The sequence below is a fragment of the Rutilus rutilus genome (assembly GCF_951802725.1).
Source record: "Rutilus rutilus genome assembly, chromosome: 10".
NCBI lineage: Eukaryota > Metazoa > Chordata > Actinopteri > Cypriniformes > Leuciscidae > Rutilus > Rutilus rutilus.
Genome location: NC_140215.1, coordinates 14,047,049 through 14,064,439, shown reverse-complemented (window position 1 = coordinate 14,064,439; position 17,391 = coordinate 14,047,049). Strand labels below are relative to the sequence as shown.

Below are 17,391 nucleotides of genomic sequence, written 5' to 3'. Positions count from 1 at the left end.
TACATGTACTTTGACTAGGAAATGATTAGCAGTAAATTACTTCTGCTTTTTCGTACATGTAATATTTTTTTACATTGCTGCTTGTTATGGATGGAGCCTGGAGTGTCACATTTAGATTTCCATGATCAAATATGTTTTACCCGTCGGCGCCAATAGCCCCATGGTTAACGCGCCGACATATAGCGCAACTGCACCTCCGGCGACCCGAGTTCGATTCCCAGCTCGAGGTCCTTTGCCGATCCCCTTCCCCTCTCTCTCCACCCCACGCTTTCCTGTCAAAATCTCTACTGTCCTATCAAATAAAGGCACAAAAAGACCAAAAACATAACTTGCAAAAAAAAAATAATAATAATAATAATAATGTTTTACCCCAAACTTCGCCTCTCTCTCTCCTCTCTCTTTGACCTTTCACTATACTTCATAGTCATGGTGCGCAGCTGAATTCATAGATCCAAGCGTGTTTCTTATGCATGAGTAAGTGCCAGCCAGACAGTTCATCCCCCCCCCCCCCCTCTCTCTCTCATTCCCAGCCCCTATAGCTTCTCTTTGCACTTGCTTACTTGCTTTGCTGCCTTGTTTGGCATGCTGTGATGGCCTGGATCCCTTCACTTGCACTTTCAACAGAGATAAGATTGCTTCCAGGCTAGCGTTTCATTTTGTGCAAAAAACAAATCAAACAGGAAATAGGTGTTACCACATTTGGGTGTAAGTTGATAATAAAAAACAGCCACGCAGTCAAACGGATTGCACAGTATTGTGGATAATTCATATTTATGATGAGATGACACATTACAAGGGGTCCCTTGTGAACTGCTTCAGAATTTATTTTCATTAGGCCTGCCAATCAATAAGAAATATTCAAATGAATTACATGGTATACAGTGAGGAAAATAAGTATTTGAACACCCTGCTATTTTGCAAGTTCTCCCACTTAGAAATCATGGAGGGGTCTGAAATTGTCATCGTAGGTGCAGGTCCACTGTGAGAGACATAATCAAAAAAAAAAAAAATCCAGAAATCACAATGTATGATTTTTTAACTATTTATTTGTATGATACAGCTGCAAATAAGTATTTGAACACCTGAGAAAATCAATGTTAATATTTGGTACAGTAGCCTTTGTTTGCAATTACAGAGGTCAAACGTTTCCTGTAGTTTTTCACCAGGTTTGCACACACTGCAGGAGGGATTTTGGCCCACTCCTCCACACAGATCTTCTGATTATTCTTTTCACTCCTCTATCAGAAATCTTGCGAGGAGCACTGGTCGAGGCAAATTTATGGTGAAATGATTGTCTTTCCACTTCTGTATTATGGCCCCAAAAGTGCTCACTGGACCATTCAGAAGCTTAGAATGGCGCCTATAACCAATGCCATCATTATGTTTTGCAACAATTAGGTTGCGAAGGTCTTGAGACAGTTCTTCGCTTTTACCCATCATGAGATGTGTCTTGTGTGACACCTTGGCAATGAGACCTTTTTGTAGGCCATCATTTGGGACTGAACCAGCTGTTATTAATTTCCACTGACAGGGGGCTGGATTGCTTTTTAATTACTGTAAGTTTTCAGCAGTTGTCTTGGCTTTCCATGCCTTTTTGCGCCTCCCTTTCTTCATGTGTTCAATACTTTTTCCCTGTGTCATTTCACATTATTACACATAACTTAATTTCTGAACTTATTTTTGTTTGTTTCTTTGTATCTATGGCTTACTTGGGCTGTTACCAATATCTGGTGAAAATTTCATGTCAATAGCACCTTTGGAAATATATTTACTGAGAAAAATGATGACGTGTTCAATACTTATTTCCCCCGCTGTATTTACACAAATCTAGACGCACCCTAGCGGCAGCAAAATGTATTTTGCTTCCAGGGTAGTCTAGCAACTCTCCATAGACCTTCTAGCTGCAAAAACCTAAATTGGGTCAGGCCAATCACGTCGTGTATAGAGTAGGCGGGGCGGGCTTAACATAATGACGACAGAGTTGCGACGGTTTCCTGCTACTTGAAAACAAAGAATGACGGCTGCTGGAGAACAGTCTTTCGAATCGGCTTTGGCCGCGACTCTGGAGGACCTGGAGTTTTTCTTTGAGAAAAGAGCAAAGAACGGCACTTAAGTCATTCTTAAAAAAGGAAGATGTGTTTGTAGTTTTGCCGGCCAGATTCAAAAGTTGAATCTATCAACTAACGTTAGCTCCGCTGTTGGGAAAACGCTCTGGTTGGTTGAAGCGCTGTCCTATTGCGTGCAGAGGGAATTTGAAAGACAGCAGTTTATCCCGCCCCTCGGATTGAGCCGTGTCTATGGTGAGTTGCCAGACCTAACATCTTGATGTAGGTCTGGCTTGCCAGGCTAGTATATATGTATTTTTTTCCTAAAGTATGGGTGATTGGGTGAAATAACAAAATACAGAAATAAAAATGGAAAGAAATGAGTTGCGTATTGATTTGGAAATCAATCAATCAACCGATCGATCTATCAGGAATTGGTAGACCTGGAAGCCTTGCGTATTCAGTTTAAAAATGGCCGCACCCGCTCTTAAATTGAAAATAAGGTGGATAACTACAGAAGTGGTGTAAATCTCCTTCCATGGGTTGATCAGTTCTCCAGGCTTGGCCTAGCCTCTTCCCCCATGTCTGCTGTAATTAACCCGAGGGATTGGGAAAAGCTTTTCTAATTAACAGCCTGGAACAGCTCCTCAGAGTTTGAGGCACTCAGAGCACCGCTTTTTAGCCACTGAACCACATCTCAACAGCAATCCTTGGGCCAATCGGTCCACTAAAACAGCAGCTGCTTCCGAAGACAGGTGTGCGCATTGCGCACTTTAACTTGAATAAACAATGTCAGCCCAGGTGATTGCGAATTCATCCTGGAAGGCATTTTCTACCAAGGTTATGCAGCGGAAAATGCAGTCATTACTTATGTATTATCCAGTTACATGTTTTTCACCTTGAGTTGCTAGGCAGCGGAGAGATAGTCTAATAGCTTATTCTTTTTGTACCACTAAACATTTTATGTAACTGTCTTGCCTTCAATTGTTTAACGGTCTTCTGGCTGAAGTTTTTTTTCTCTGATGGGTGCCTTAGCTTTTGCCATAGTCAATTATTAAAAGTTCCTAGTTCCATATCTAAATCCGTGGGGGTGAGTAGTAAAAGATGCATAAACTTATTTGTACTCTTCCATCAGTTCTACTGTGTTGGCTGTGTGCATCCAGAGTTTTTCCTCTCCTGTTTTACTGCATGGAAAACCATTCAGATGTGCTGGAATTTTTGAGAGCATGGATCTCTTGGCAGACTCCTGTGCCAGCTTGGAGTGGAGTAGCAATGTTAATATGTAATGACAGACCCTTTTTTAAGTCTGCTTTCAGCCCTCGCTTGCTCTGGGTGAATACTCTCAGCAGGGTCTGGACGTGACTTTGAGGTTCTTTGAAGTAGGGTGGCAAGGGGAAGACAGTAGGGTGGCAAGGGGAGACAGCAAGTTCAATGCTGCATCAATTGGACATGGGCGTGCAAAACGAACACATTATCCTTTAGATCAAACATGATTTTTTTTTTTTTTTTAAATGAAACTTTCATAATTTACTCCCCTTCATGTTGTTTGAAACCTATATGACTTTTTTTCTTAACTGTTAAACTATGCCTAAGCAGTGGTTCAGATTAAAACAACATCGGACCCCATCGACTTTCATTGTATGGACAAAACAGTTTAACATTCTTCAAAAAATCTTCTTTTGTGTTTTGGGGGAGAGAGAAGGTCATACAGGTTTGGAACCACATGACAAACATTTTCAATAAATAGTTACATTTATTATTATAATCATCATGATTGAATATCATCATAAAGAATTAATCCGCCAAGTAATATATTCCTTAAACTAACTGTAAGCTGTTTATGGTTGCACTTTAATAGGTGCCTTTAAAATGTGGCTCATCCAATCAAAATTTATTGGCAGATTTCTAATTGACAATTCTGTAAATGCATAAACAACAGAAGTGTGATTTACTAGCCTAACAGATGGAAGCCACTGGGCCAAATATTTTTTGTATTAATCATATTACTAAGTGACAGATGAATGCACCACAATACTGTAGTTTGTTTGGACGCACAATTTTGATGATCTTTGCCTATTTAATGTTTAGTTGCATTTTTTTATTTACATTTTAGCATAGGCCTGCGTGACCCAGTTTCACAGCTTTCCGGTTGAGATCCTCTGGTTTAGCTAACTAGTTAAGTCTTTCTCTCTTCGGTATAAGGAAGTATGAGTGCTGAGGAGCTTTTTAGAAAACAAATAGTGCCTGAAAATCACTCTTGGCAGACGTGTGAGTAAGTGGCATATCTGAGCTTTTCTCTGCTTGTTTGGGGAAGCTTTGAAGACTGCCTGAGGACTGATTGTTTTCAGAATGGAACCTGTGAAGCGGTGTAGGCTGATGAATGTGTAGGCTGTAAAAAACTGTGATAAGAGGAGCCTGATTGTGGGAATGGTCTGCAATTACTTGATCGTGTGAGACCAGCCATGCTAGTTTGCAATCATGCTCATCGACGTGAGCTGCTTTTCTCTATTCCAGAGCTTCTAGTTGGCTCGCAGAAAACTCATCTGCTAGATAGATAATAAAATAAAGCAATTTGGATAATACAACCTGGAAATTACTAGATTTGTCTCTAAGTAGTTGTTGCAAGGCTAATAGAAATCATTGAAGTATTGAACACAGAATAAAACGGTTCATAAATCAATTTATTGAATGCCAGTCTCATATGGTTTAACGTTTCTATCTTCTACAAATAGTTACCAATACTTTTACACCCAGAAAATGTTATGTTTATGAGTCGACATAGATTAGATTAGGGCAATGATGCATCTGTGTGAAGTAATAAAACTTTATCTTAATTCCAGGACAGACAGGTATAACAGAAGGTTCAGCGAGTGTAATCATATCAAAGTCCTGTTTAAGTTTTACAGCATGCATTTAATTATAAAGCAATTTCCAAGTGATGAGTTGGTGCATTGACCAACCATAGTTGCCAGTTGTTATTAGGCAGGAGTTATTCACATTCTGCTGGAAGAAATTTTTTTTTTTTTTCACTCTCTGCTATACTTTCTTAAATTACTTATCAGTATTACTAAGAAAAGTGAAGGGTACCTAGAAGAATTTAATGTAGTCTTAATGCACAACCTTCCCTACCATCCTCTGTAATTTGCTCCTGGGAAGAACAGGTGTTTTGATAATCTCACTTTTGCTGTACTCATATTTGCTTTAACAACACATTTCATCCTTCAAGCTGTTTATAGACAAGCTCAATGTCAGGAGAGCAGCTCTGCCTCACATTTCTGCATGACATAATTCTATTTTGATCCACACATCAGCATTTTCAATTAGTTGGACAGTAGGATTGACGGTTTGCTAAACCCATTGTCAGTTAATCCCTCAGCGTTCCCCTCTAACCCTACTAAATCACTGGCTCTCCATCCGGCACGGATTACCCCTCAAGTCTCATGGGTTGGGAGCGCTGCGGCTGCACTAATCTACTGCTTTCTCAGAGCTGGGATCATTAGCTGGATTGGAGTTCTGTTCCGTGGCTTGGCTGGAGTGGATTACAGCACCAGGTGTTGTCCCAGCTGATGAAGTCAGTGGTACGGGGTGGTATTTTGGGGTGGGGTTAGTGGACTGTGTTGTTGAGTGGGTTAATGAGCTGATGGATGGATATGCTGTGTGCCAAAGGGATAGTTTACAGTAATCATTTACTCACTCTCATGTTGTTCTCATGTAGTTTCTTTCCTCTGCTGAACACAAAAGAACCACTTTGAACTCCAATGACTTTCATTCTATGGACAAAAAAGAATTACACTTATATTTACATTTACTTACATCTGAATGTCTAATATGTCGAAAATGTTTCTTGTCACACTTAGTTAGGAACTCAACTGCATCAATCATGTATGCATATTTTCATATTTTCAAGGCCATATTAAGGAAAAAAAGTCAAGTAGTTTGCCTCACTGGACGTTACTGTCGGTCGTTTAAAATTTCTACTGCAAAACAGTTGACGTATTAAATGGTTCACTATTTACATTTTACCTCACTCTCTTTCAACATGAAACTGACGCTTTGTGCTGGAATTTACGCTCTGCTTCTGTGAACAGTAAACCCCGCCTACTTTGATTTGATTGGCCATCTCAATCATTTTGACATTGACGAGCGCTGTTTGACTGCTGATGCAGATCAGACAGAAAAAATTGTCATCCTAACAAGTTGACAACATACAGAGTGACGCATAATGGAGTGCCTTTGGTGGTTACGGCCCTGCACCATGGCTGCATTTATTTGATCAAAAATACAATACAACAGTAATATTGTGAAATATTAGTGCAATTTAAAAGTTTGAAATACTATTGCAATTATTTTTCTATTAATATATTTTAAAATATAAGTTATTCCCGTGATGGCAAAGATAAATTTTCAGCAGCCATTACTCCAGTCTTCAGTGTCACATGATCCTTCAGAAATCATTCAGATATGCTGATTTGAAATCTTCTTGCACAGCCTTAAATATTTTTGAATCACTCTGTTTTCTTCCTTTCAATTTTGAGTGTTTGAGTTGGCTTCAGGCAGATGACAGTAGTAAACACTGTGCTGTGTGAAAGAGTTTAGCCTCAGGAAGCATTGGAAAGGTTCAGTGAGGACTCGGTAGTAGTGAAGGCTGATGTCATTGTGGGTTTTAGCTGCCAAATCACTGATGAGCTTGAAAATGGCCCTTAAAGGGCAGGGACGTGACTGTTATTAAAACCAGTCTGCTCTTGTAGGAATAGACCAAGGATTCGCATTTTAGTACTATTATTTTTTTTCCCTTGCCACTCTTCATTTTCTTCTCTGTCCACCCAACCTCCAATTATTATCTCCTTCTTTTCTAGTGCCTGTGCTCCCTTTCTATTCTCCTCCTCTTTTCCTTGATTAAGTGGAGATGGGAACACATCTAAATTTAACCACACTTCATCTCCTAGCTCCCCTTGCTGTGTCTGATACTCTTATCCCTCTCAGACTAATGGTGGGAAATTGCTTATAATGTCAGTGTAATTTTTATATTGAGGAAACATGGTATTTTACCTACTACCTAGTTTTTCCAGCAGTGTTTTTGTGTGTTTTGTTGCACTCCTCCCTCCATCTCTCTTTTTTTGCTACCCTTGCTATGTGCCTCACCCTTTTATTCATATTCCTCGGCTGTTCTTCTAACACTCACTCACTTACAATCCTTTCCATACTGTCATCCTCTCCATTCTTAGGTTGGAAAAGACAAAAAAACAAAACACATTTATGTTTCAAAAAAACAATGCAAAGTGAAGTGCGCTTAGGGGGATTAAGTCTGATACATGCCCTTTTAGGCCAGAACGATACATTAAAAGCTTTGCAGACTTGTCGTCATAGTTTCCTGTAGAACCCTGATGGGTAGGTGACATGGATGGATGGACAGATGAGCGACCTGCTTATTTTTTCCTCTTTCTCATGGTGCCCTTGGCAGTCTAACCACTAAAGTCGCATTTTAGCCTTGCGTGGTCACGGCTGCTAACCTGCGTGACTGTACTGCCTAGCTCACCCCGATTGCTTCAGTCCCGCTATCACCCAGTCTGCTCAAACACCTGCTGACCTGGATTCACAGCGGCAGGCTATCGGCTCGTCAGGCAGGTTCTGATCCAGAAGCACGGCAGCTTTGAGGAATGGAGTCTGCCAGCTGCATAAAAAAAACAGACAAACTAAGACAAATGAGCATGTCAGACTGCTCAGTGACTGCACACTGTACTCTCTGACCTTACCTGATTCATTGCTTCTCTGGTCTGAATGTCAAGGAGGTTTTGCTCAGCGGAAGAACTCCAGAATTGTTGTGTTTGTTAAAGCTCTGGGGGGTGCTTGTTTTATCTGATTTAAAAAGTATATCAATTGTGATAATAAAGAAGCAGAAATTGTAGCATGTGAATGTGAAACTACAGTGTAAGAAAAAAATGTCCTGGAAGAAAATTACTTATTCCATTACTTACCCCATTAAGTTTACAGACATTTTCTTCAACCCTCAAACTTAACAGAATGAAATGCGTAATTCAAAATACAGGAAAAACACCTGTGAAAGATCAATAGAGAAAACTCCTTTAAATTAACACTGTATTTTTATTATGCAGCAACAATTTCAGGTTCATTTTAAAGTATATCAGCCACTATAGGCCTACCATAATTATATGTACATATACATACATACATACATACATATGTATGTATGTATGTATGTATGTATGTGTATATATATACATACATACATACATACATACATATATATATATATATATATATATATATATATATATATATATATATATATATATATTTATTATTATTATTATTATTATTAACAATGTTAACAAATAATAAACAATATTATTTGATAAATAAATAAATAAATAATATTATATAATAAATAATAACAAATAATAAACAGTTACAAATTGACAAACATTAACATTATCATTATAACCAATGCAACATAATGGCTTAAAATGCAAAAGTAAGCCTACAAAGATCCTTTAGAACCCTCTCTGTTAACTATAATGTAGTTTATGTAACAATTAGGGTTGGGCATCGTTTTGATTGTAACAATTCTGATTCCAATTCAGATTCTTCCTTTTGATTCCGGTTCTTATCGATTCTCGATTCCGATTCTTTGAGTGGTGGAGTTGAAACAGGTCACATGCTTATTTCACAGATAAGAGTAAAATTTATTTTGATTCAATGGTTATTTAAAGTTTTACCTGGCTTTTTCAGCCGCACTTTGGAGCGCTAATATCTGTTAACATGAATATTTGCAAGCCTCCAAGTAGACGTCACACTTTAAATCCTACCTGTTGCCTTTCACCATCCACTTATTTAGCTGCTGTCACATCCCTTGACATGCCATCTCCTTTTCCTTCTTTCTTTTTCTATTTTTAGCCCCCGACAGCTTTTTGCTTTATCCATCTTTTTCGACGACAACTCACTACTCGTACCTGCTCGCTCAGCGCTCACGGCGCCCCCGACCGCTCGCGATATTACCCCCCTCTTCTATGTCAAAATTCTATGATGGAATCTTATGAGGGCGCCTACTCTTGCCTGGTAGTCCTCTAAAATGTTATATAACATTGAGGAAATGCAGAAATGATTTAGAAACGCACAACAGCAGCTACATATAGAAAATACCAAAAAGAGATTTATTTATTTTTTTACCATCGCTTTGGCGCCCCATGCGCCACATATGGGGCATACCCACTTTTTGCGCCACTGATGCCATGTGTTGTGGGTGATTGTCATTGTGTTCTGGGTGAATGTTGCTAATCATTTCTAGTTTGTTGCTAGGGTGTTGGGGGTGGTTGCTAGGTAGTTGCTTACTGGCCCAAGTCACAAGAGCTCACTTCTCAAGTTTACTTGATATTCTGGTCCCTAGTAGACAGATATGGTTGAGTCTTTGGTTGATTTTAATGTCCACCAGATTATATGTCTGGTTGACTTGAATAGTTGAATAGTTATGACACACAGAGTAACTGAAGACATTCCAATGGGACCATTCATGTCTTAATTGTATTTAGCCCATCTTTGAAATTTGGTATGCCTGAAGTTCATTAGCTTCTGCATGAATACTCCCTGCATCTAAGAGCCAGTCTGATTAGTGCCAAATGGCTTTGGGTGGAAATCCCAGATTACACATTCTAACTACTGCAATGACATAATGTGTTTCCATCAGGAGTCTTTGTTGTGGATTCGATTTGAGGTATTAGGACATAAATAGGCCAGTACTGCAAACAGACATAAAAAAAAAAAAAAAAAAAAACCGCAACAGCCCCAGCAAGCATACACCTTTTATCCCCTCTTCTTTCCAGTAGGTCAGGCAAGGTGACAGTTCTACCATAATTTAGCTTATGGTGTTTTCTACTATATTGAGTTTCATGATCATTTCATCACTCTGAACCTTTGGGGTGAAATTCTTGACAACGAACAACTGTTTTTCAAATGTTAATAGGCACAATTGCTAATCAATATTACCACATCATTGTATTTGGGAATTCATTAAATATTGAACATTTGCACAGCATTTTTTTTTTCATTATGAAGGCCAAGATTTTAAGATTGCTACATAAAAGTAACTTGGATACTTAAATATAGCTAAGTCAAATTCAAAGCTAGCAATGATTTAAAATAAATACAAAATTTAGGATAATAGAGGGGGGAAAAAACAGGGATATTTTAGCATCTGACAATGGCAATACACAGTCCAGTACTGCTGGTCAATGATGTAATGTAGAATGTGGTTGGTTTATTCTGAATAGGCCATAGTTCATAGCACTGTTCATTTCCCTTAGATGGCATGAAGCTCCATTAATGTCCAAATTTTACCTCAGTGGTTTTGTGAAAAAGTCATTTCATGCTGAAACATGCCACATTTGTTTGGACTTAAACCTAGAGACATGCTTGAACACAAAGCTTTCTGTGATGAATGAGATCATTTCCATCTTGCTTTGTTGCTAAGATGCTTTACTAGAACAGCTCTTTGTAGAATGTCATATAAGTTTTCTTCATTTGTGGTTCACATGGTGCTTAATGTTTTTCTTTTCTTTTTTTTTCAAGGACCCTTCAGTGGCCAAGGTCAGTGGTGGGAGGAAGAAAACAGTTTCCTTTAGCAGTATTCCATCAGAAAAGAAGGTGAGCAGTGCTGCAGATTGCCTTGCCTTCATGCAGGGTGGCTGTGAGCTAAAGAAGGTGCGTCCCAACTCGCGCATCTACTCACGATTCTACACTTTGGACCCTGAGCTGGCCTGCCTTCGTTGGGAACCCTCCAAGAAAGATGGTGACCGAGCTCGACTTGACATCTCCACCATTCGGGAGGTCCGCACTGGGAAAAGCACAGAGACCTTCCTCCATAATGGCCCATCAGATCACCTGGCTGAAGAAGCAGCCTTCTCCATCATTCATGGTGATGAGTATCAGTCCCTGGACCTGGTTGCTCTCTCTGCTGATGTGGCCAACATCTGGGTGACAGGGTTGCGGTACCTATTGTCTCACCCTGGGGTCATTGGAGGAGGGAGTGGAGGGGATGGAGGGGTGGGAGAGTCCAGCATTGGAAGCAAGATGAGGCGGAACTGGTTGGCGGCAGAGTTTGCTCTGGTTGATGAGGATGGACACGAAATTGTGTCTGAAGATACAGCAGTGGCCACCATCTGTAAACTCTGTCCTGGAATTAAGGAGGCAAAGGTAACACATGTCCTTATTGTTCAGTTTATCAACCACAAAATCTTGCATTTCATGACTAAAGGGTTTCAGAAAAATCCAAATAATACTGAATATGTGACTCGCCAAATTGAAAGCAATCAGAAATATATATACTGCAGCAGTTTCTATGTAGGACCCATCAAATAAGAATCATAGTACTGTCCTATAGCAGTGAGAAATGAAAAAATGAGCGCTGAGAGAGCCATAAATGTTAAAAGCAATATGATTAGTGGAGAATTTAGATGACTCTTCCAGAGCTCGTCTCTCTTAGCTTGACTTCTTAGGGTCTACTCCCATTTGGCACGGTTGTCTTGTACCGTGCCCTGGCACTAATAGACCTCGTAATAGATTTATAATTTATGCTGCGCTGCCATTTTCACTTGAATTGTGCTGCACGTATCAGAAGATTATTATGGAGGCAGCTGACGTTAGTGGAGGAATTTGCAGCTTTATTCGCAAACTACAATTCCTGTTCATCAATAAGGTGAGAACCAGACCTGTTATAAACCTAAATATACTCAATTGAATTAAATTAATTGAAAAGTGTACTGTCAAAGTAGTAATAGAAGATGTTTGCTGTCTTAAGCCGCGTTTCCACCGCAGGAACTTTCCCCAGGAACTAGGAACTTTGGGCTGGTACTCGATGTGTTTACACCGCAGGAACCAGGGTCTAAATGAAGTTCCGGGTAAATATTTCCCCCTCCGATAGTCCCTGCTCACGAGGTAGTACTTTTTCAAAGTTCAGGAACTTTCAGGGGTGGGACTTGTGCGCTGCACAAGCTGATTGGTTGTGTTCACGCCGCATTTTGGTTGGATGACTCCACGCAGCATTTTCTTTATTTTTAACCTCCCTTTTAAAAAGTGGCTTCATGCAGTAAAGTTGTCTGTCTGCAAATATGGAATTTAATAAAAAAAACTGGGGGACTGGCGACGAGTTTCAGGCTTTATTATTTGGGTATTTGTGGAAGAGGAAACTTTCTGCGCGTTCGTCACAGCCATCTCACGGCCAATGTCCGCAATAGCTGATAACATACAATTTTATATCTAACGTTAGCATTACGAGCTCTGAACACGCTTTATCAGTGCTCGTCTCTTTTCTGCCACAGCTTTTAATATTAAGTCATTATGTTTACACATTGTCATCTATTGCAAGGCAAACCATGTTACAAATTTACTATAACAGGATTGAAATAGCGCATTGAGGTTGGTAACAAACAACTATTTACAAGACTGTCACTATTTATGATTGATAGACGGGGTTCAGGCTTTTTTTAAGAGTATTTGCGCAAAAGGAAATTTTTGCGCGTTCGTCCCAGTCATCTCACAACGTACCTTGTCTAATTTTATACGCATACGAGCTTTCTGAACACGCTTTAGTATCAGTGCTCGTCTATTTTGTTATGTTAATTAGCCTACCTCGTTAGTAAACCAATAACTGCAGCACAGTTTGAATCTCCTCCATACTTATAAATGTGGCGCTCAAAACTGATTACTGTCCGTCGCAGACTGGGAGGAGCAGTTGCGCGCAGTTTACCTTCCCGGTACTTTAGACCGCGGTGTAAACGCAGAAAGCAACCGGTAGTGATGGGGACGAGACCGCCTATGCCGAGTCCGAGTCGAGACCGAGTCCGTTGGTTTTCAAATTCAGTCGAGTCCGAGTCAAGACCGAGTCTTTGAAGGGTCGAGTCCGAGTCGAGACCGAGTCTTTGAAGGGTCGAGTCCGAGTCGAGACCGAGTCTTTGAAGGGTCGAGTCCGAGTCGAGACCGAGTCCGTTGGTTAACATGGGAGGATTTGAACTTGAAACACGGAGTGTACTGACGCCTTTCCGTGGTTAAAACAACATTGCTTCTTATGTTTGTTCATGTTTATTTGAGGCTATAAATTAACTAGAAGGAAGAGATGATCGGTTCACGAGCAGCTTTAACTGATTCTCTACAGCGATCTGTCACTACACATTTAAGAGCCACAAAACGGTATTTATTGTTTAAATTTCTTTTAAAAAATGACCAAGTTTGAAAGGCGAGACTTTGTTTAATATGTTTAATATCAAAAGTAACCGAAAAGTAACCTGGTCTGTCCTGTCTGTCAGCATGTTGTCAGTCTCCTCTCTGCTCCGCGATGTATTTTTCACTGCGTGAGAACATGGTGTGGCGTGAGTCAGAACGGTGTAGCTTGTCGGACATAGCGACAGTAACTAAGGGGGGCGGGTCTTTGCGAACAGTCAATTAAAATTTTCTAGTGGTATGTATTGTAGTGGACTAGTGATGGGACGAGACCGCCTATGCCGAGTCCGAGTCAAGACCGAGTCTTTGAAGGGTCGAGTCCGAGTCAAGACCGAGTCTTTGTAAGAACAAGTCCGAGTCGAGTCCGAGAAAGCAGAAATCGGTCTCGAGACCGGACTCGAGTCCGAGACCGGACTCGAGTACTACATCACTAGCAACCGGTCTGGGGCAAAAAAGGTTCCTGGGAAAAAAGTTCCTGGGACAAATTGTTCCGGGTAATTTCGGTGGAAAAGCGGCTTTAATGATGACAGTGGCGCACAGCAGTTCCGTGCTCTGGCGCGGTTAGCGCTACATGCGTACTACATGCATTCCGCACCCAAGCCTAACTGAATCATGCTCTGGCCCACCTCTTCCAAGCAGGCCAGGGACGGTTAAGCAAACCGCGCCCCGGGCACGGTAAGGAGCGATCACACTAGTCAAACGAACCAGACTTTGGGGGTCAAACGCCCTCGGGCACGGTTCAGATCGCCTAGTGTGAGTACACCCTTAGTCAACCCTGCTGAGATGCACAGCAATTGTTGGGTTTTGAATATGGCAGTAGATTCATACGTGTGTTTGTGTGTGAAATGGACAGCTGGGAACAGGAGGAAGACAGACCGAAGCCACAGGGACAAGTCTTTGTGACAGCGGGTGTGAGGCATCTGCTTCATGTGTCTAGAGAGACAAGTAAAGGCAAAAAGGGCAAGCAAACAGGGCTGAATAGGAATGACTCACTTTGCTTCTGGCCGTGTCCTAATCTTAAAAAATGCTGGACACGATATAGGCCCTGTGAAGAGCTACTGTCCCTGAATTTGTTTGACTTGTGACAATTTGTCTCTCAAGATTCAAATCACTATATGCTGCGAGCTGCTTATTTGATGTGCTTCTTGTCTGTGCAATAGTGTGTAACTGTGATTGCTCATTAAATGGAGGAAATTAACCCCCAGCATTTCTTATTCAAGTAACATAAGGAGGTGCGAGCACATCACCCCGATTCTGGCCTCCTTGCATTGGCTCCCAGTTCCTTTTAGGATTCAGTTTAAAGTTTTATTGTTTGTTTTTAAGGCACTTAATGGGCTCGCCCCAACCTATATCACCGATCTCGTACAGCCATACTCAGTTCAAAGGTCACTGAGATCCTCAAACAAAGGGCTCCTGCTTGTGCCGCGCTCACGGCTTAAACAGAGGGGTGATAGAGCTTTTGCAGTTGCTGTCCCACGTTTGTGGAACCAGCTCCCCCAGGATATTAGATCTGCCCCCTCCATTGCTGCATTCAAATCCAGGTTAAAAACTCATTTTTATTCCATGGCCTTCCTTGTTCCCTAACCTGGCACTCCTGTTTGTTTTCTGTATTTCTGTGTTGTGTGCCCTGATATTGAAGGTTTTCTTTTTATTCATGTTTTATATAATTATGATTATTGATTCTATGTGTTTTTTTATTTTTTACTTGTCTTTTTAGTTATTCATTGTACAGCACTTTAGTCAGTTTTGCGCTGTGTAAATGTGCTTTATAAATTAAAATTACTTACTTACTTGCTAACAAAACCTGAAAAAGTGATGAGACAGGCTTGCAACATAAACAGATGATAATTACAGTAGACTGCAGAACTCTCAAGGCCTTGGTCATTAGTGATCATCTCTCACTTGACAGCAGTCCTTGTGTTAATTTATTTATCATTCAGTATATACTTTCAAATTCAAAGCAAAACATCCCCCCTTGAGCAGTTAGCACAATGGTCATAGTTTATAAATTGATCCTTTCCTAATCACACTTTAAAAAACAACAGGATTTGGGTTACTAGCTCAATTGTTATCCATAAATGATCTAAAACTTAAATACATTAATAACTCTCTTTCTTTATTTCCTTTTTATCAGGTGCGTTTGCGCTTTAAGGAAATTCAGAGGAGCAAAGAAAAGCTAACGTCTCATGTTACGCTGGAAGAGTTCCAGGAGGCCTACTGCGAGTTGTGTACACGACCTGATGTCTATTTCCTGCTAGTGCAACTCTCTAAAGACAGAGAGTGCCTTGACGCTCAGGACCTGCGTCTTTTCCTGGAGACGGAGCAAGGTTTGTCATTGGCCACCAGTGAGGGCTGCTTAGAGCTTATTCGCCGCTTTGAGCCCTCTGCAGCTGGACGTGAGCGAGGTTTACTGGGATTGGATGGCTTCACCCGCTACCTACAGTCAACTGAGTGCCAGTTGTTAGACCCTGAGCATCAGAATGTGTGCCACGATATGAAGATGCCCCTGTCTCATTATTTCATCAGTGCCTCCTACCGCTCCTACCTGCTAGATGATCAAGTACATGGCCGGGCTGATCTTGGGGGGCTCACTCGAGCCCTGCAGGCTGGCTGTCGGTGTCTGGAGCTGGGGGTTACAGATGGGCCAGAAGGGGAGCCACTATTGGGTGTAGACTATGGTACAGATGGAAAACATCATCACCACCACCATCACCACCATCACCACCATCATGGTTCTGTTACTCTGCGCAGTGCCCTAGAAGTAGTCAACAAATATGCTTTTCTCACCTCCCAGTATCCTCTGCTGCTGCATCTATGCCAGCGTTGCTCACCTTCCCAGCAATGTACTCTTGCGCAACACCTAAAAAAGGTTTTTGGATCCAAGCTCTATACCCCTGAATCTCTGCCTGTCAGTCTGGGAGGTCGCGCAACCACTTTGCCCTCTCCAGAGCAGCTAAAGGGAAAGGTGCTTCTTGTTGGAAAGAAGCTGCCCCCAGAAGAGGAAGGTTCTGAAGGAGAGGTATCTGAGGAGGATGAGGAGATTGGTGGCGGTGGTCCTCTGGCTGGCCGAAGAATGACTATCCCTGGGGAAGAGGAACTAGGGGTGGTCCTTGTTGTCCCCCCACCCCCACAGCCAAGGCGCCTCCGTTTGCGGCGTGAATTGTCCGATCTCGTTGCCGTTGCTCGTACTGGAAGTCGCAACTTTTATGCTCACCGTGCGAGTGCTCAGCAGTCCCAGCAGCATTCTCCCCCTTCTACTCCTTCTACACCAGGTACACCTATGACACTTGACCCACCCTACTGGACCCTGTGCTCTCTTGGGGAAGGGGAGGCTGGACGGCTTGCTAGCGAGAGCCCAGAGGAGCTTGTGAGCTTTACCAAGCGCAATCTAACCCGTGTGAGGCCAAGTTCAGTAAGGCTAGACTCTAGTAACCCAAATCCACAAGGCTACTGGAAAGGAGGAGTGCAACTGGTTGCGCTCAACCAACAGACACCAGGTGCCATGCTAGACCTGACCCGTGGCCGTTTTATGCAGAACGGTGGGTGTGGGTATGTGCTTCGTCCAGCAGTCATGCGAGAGGAGGTTTCCTACTTCAGTGCCCAGTCACAAGGCTGCGTGCCTGGTGTACCACCGCAAACACTCAGGGTGAAGGTCATTAGTGCCCATAGTCTACCCAAACCACAAGGCTCTGGTGCCAAAGGAGAGGTCATCGACCCATATGTGGTGCTGGAACTGCATGGTGTGCCTTCAGACTGCACAGAGCAGAGAACTCGCACTGCTGCCCAGAACCAGGATGACCCACTGTTTGACGAAACATTCGAGTTCCAGGTGAGAGAGAAAGACTACCACCTCATGAATGTCAATCAGATTTATTTCATGTGTGATTTTGGAAGACTTTATAAAACTAAAGCCGCCTTTTCACTATCTCTGAGATTCACATACGATTTTAGATTTTGCCCCCTAGTGGCAGTTACATTGAACTTTCAGATTGGTTGTGAAGCAGCTGTTTACCCTCTGCAGCCATGACCTTCTGAGATATATAAATGAAGAGTTCAGATGCAAAAGCCTCTAAGTGCCATCTGAAATCTTCTTATAGAATGATCATTTTTATCAAGC

The 17,391-nt window shown here is 41.6% G+C and overlaps 1 protein-coding gene across 1 annotated transcript in view; it reads left to right on the top strand.

Annotated features, from left to right (window-relative positions):
• The window catches only part of plcl1 (phospholipase C like 1), a 73,406-nt gene that overhangs the window by 37,446 nt on the left and 18,569 nt on the right, over positions 1-17,391 (top strand). The window contains exons 2-3 of the mRNA XM_084421624.1: positions 10,629-11,252; positions 15,409-17,103. Of these exons, the coding sequence (XP_084277750.1) occupies positions 10,629-11,252; positions 15,409-17,103 (2,319 nt within the window). The remainder of the gene's footprint in view (positions 1-10,628; positions 11,253-15,408; positions 17,104-17,391) is intronic.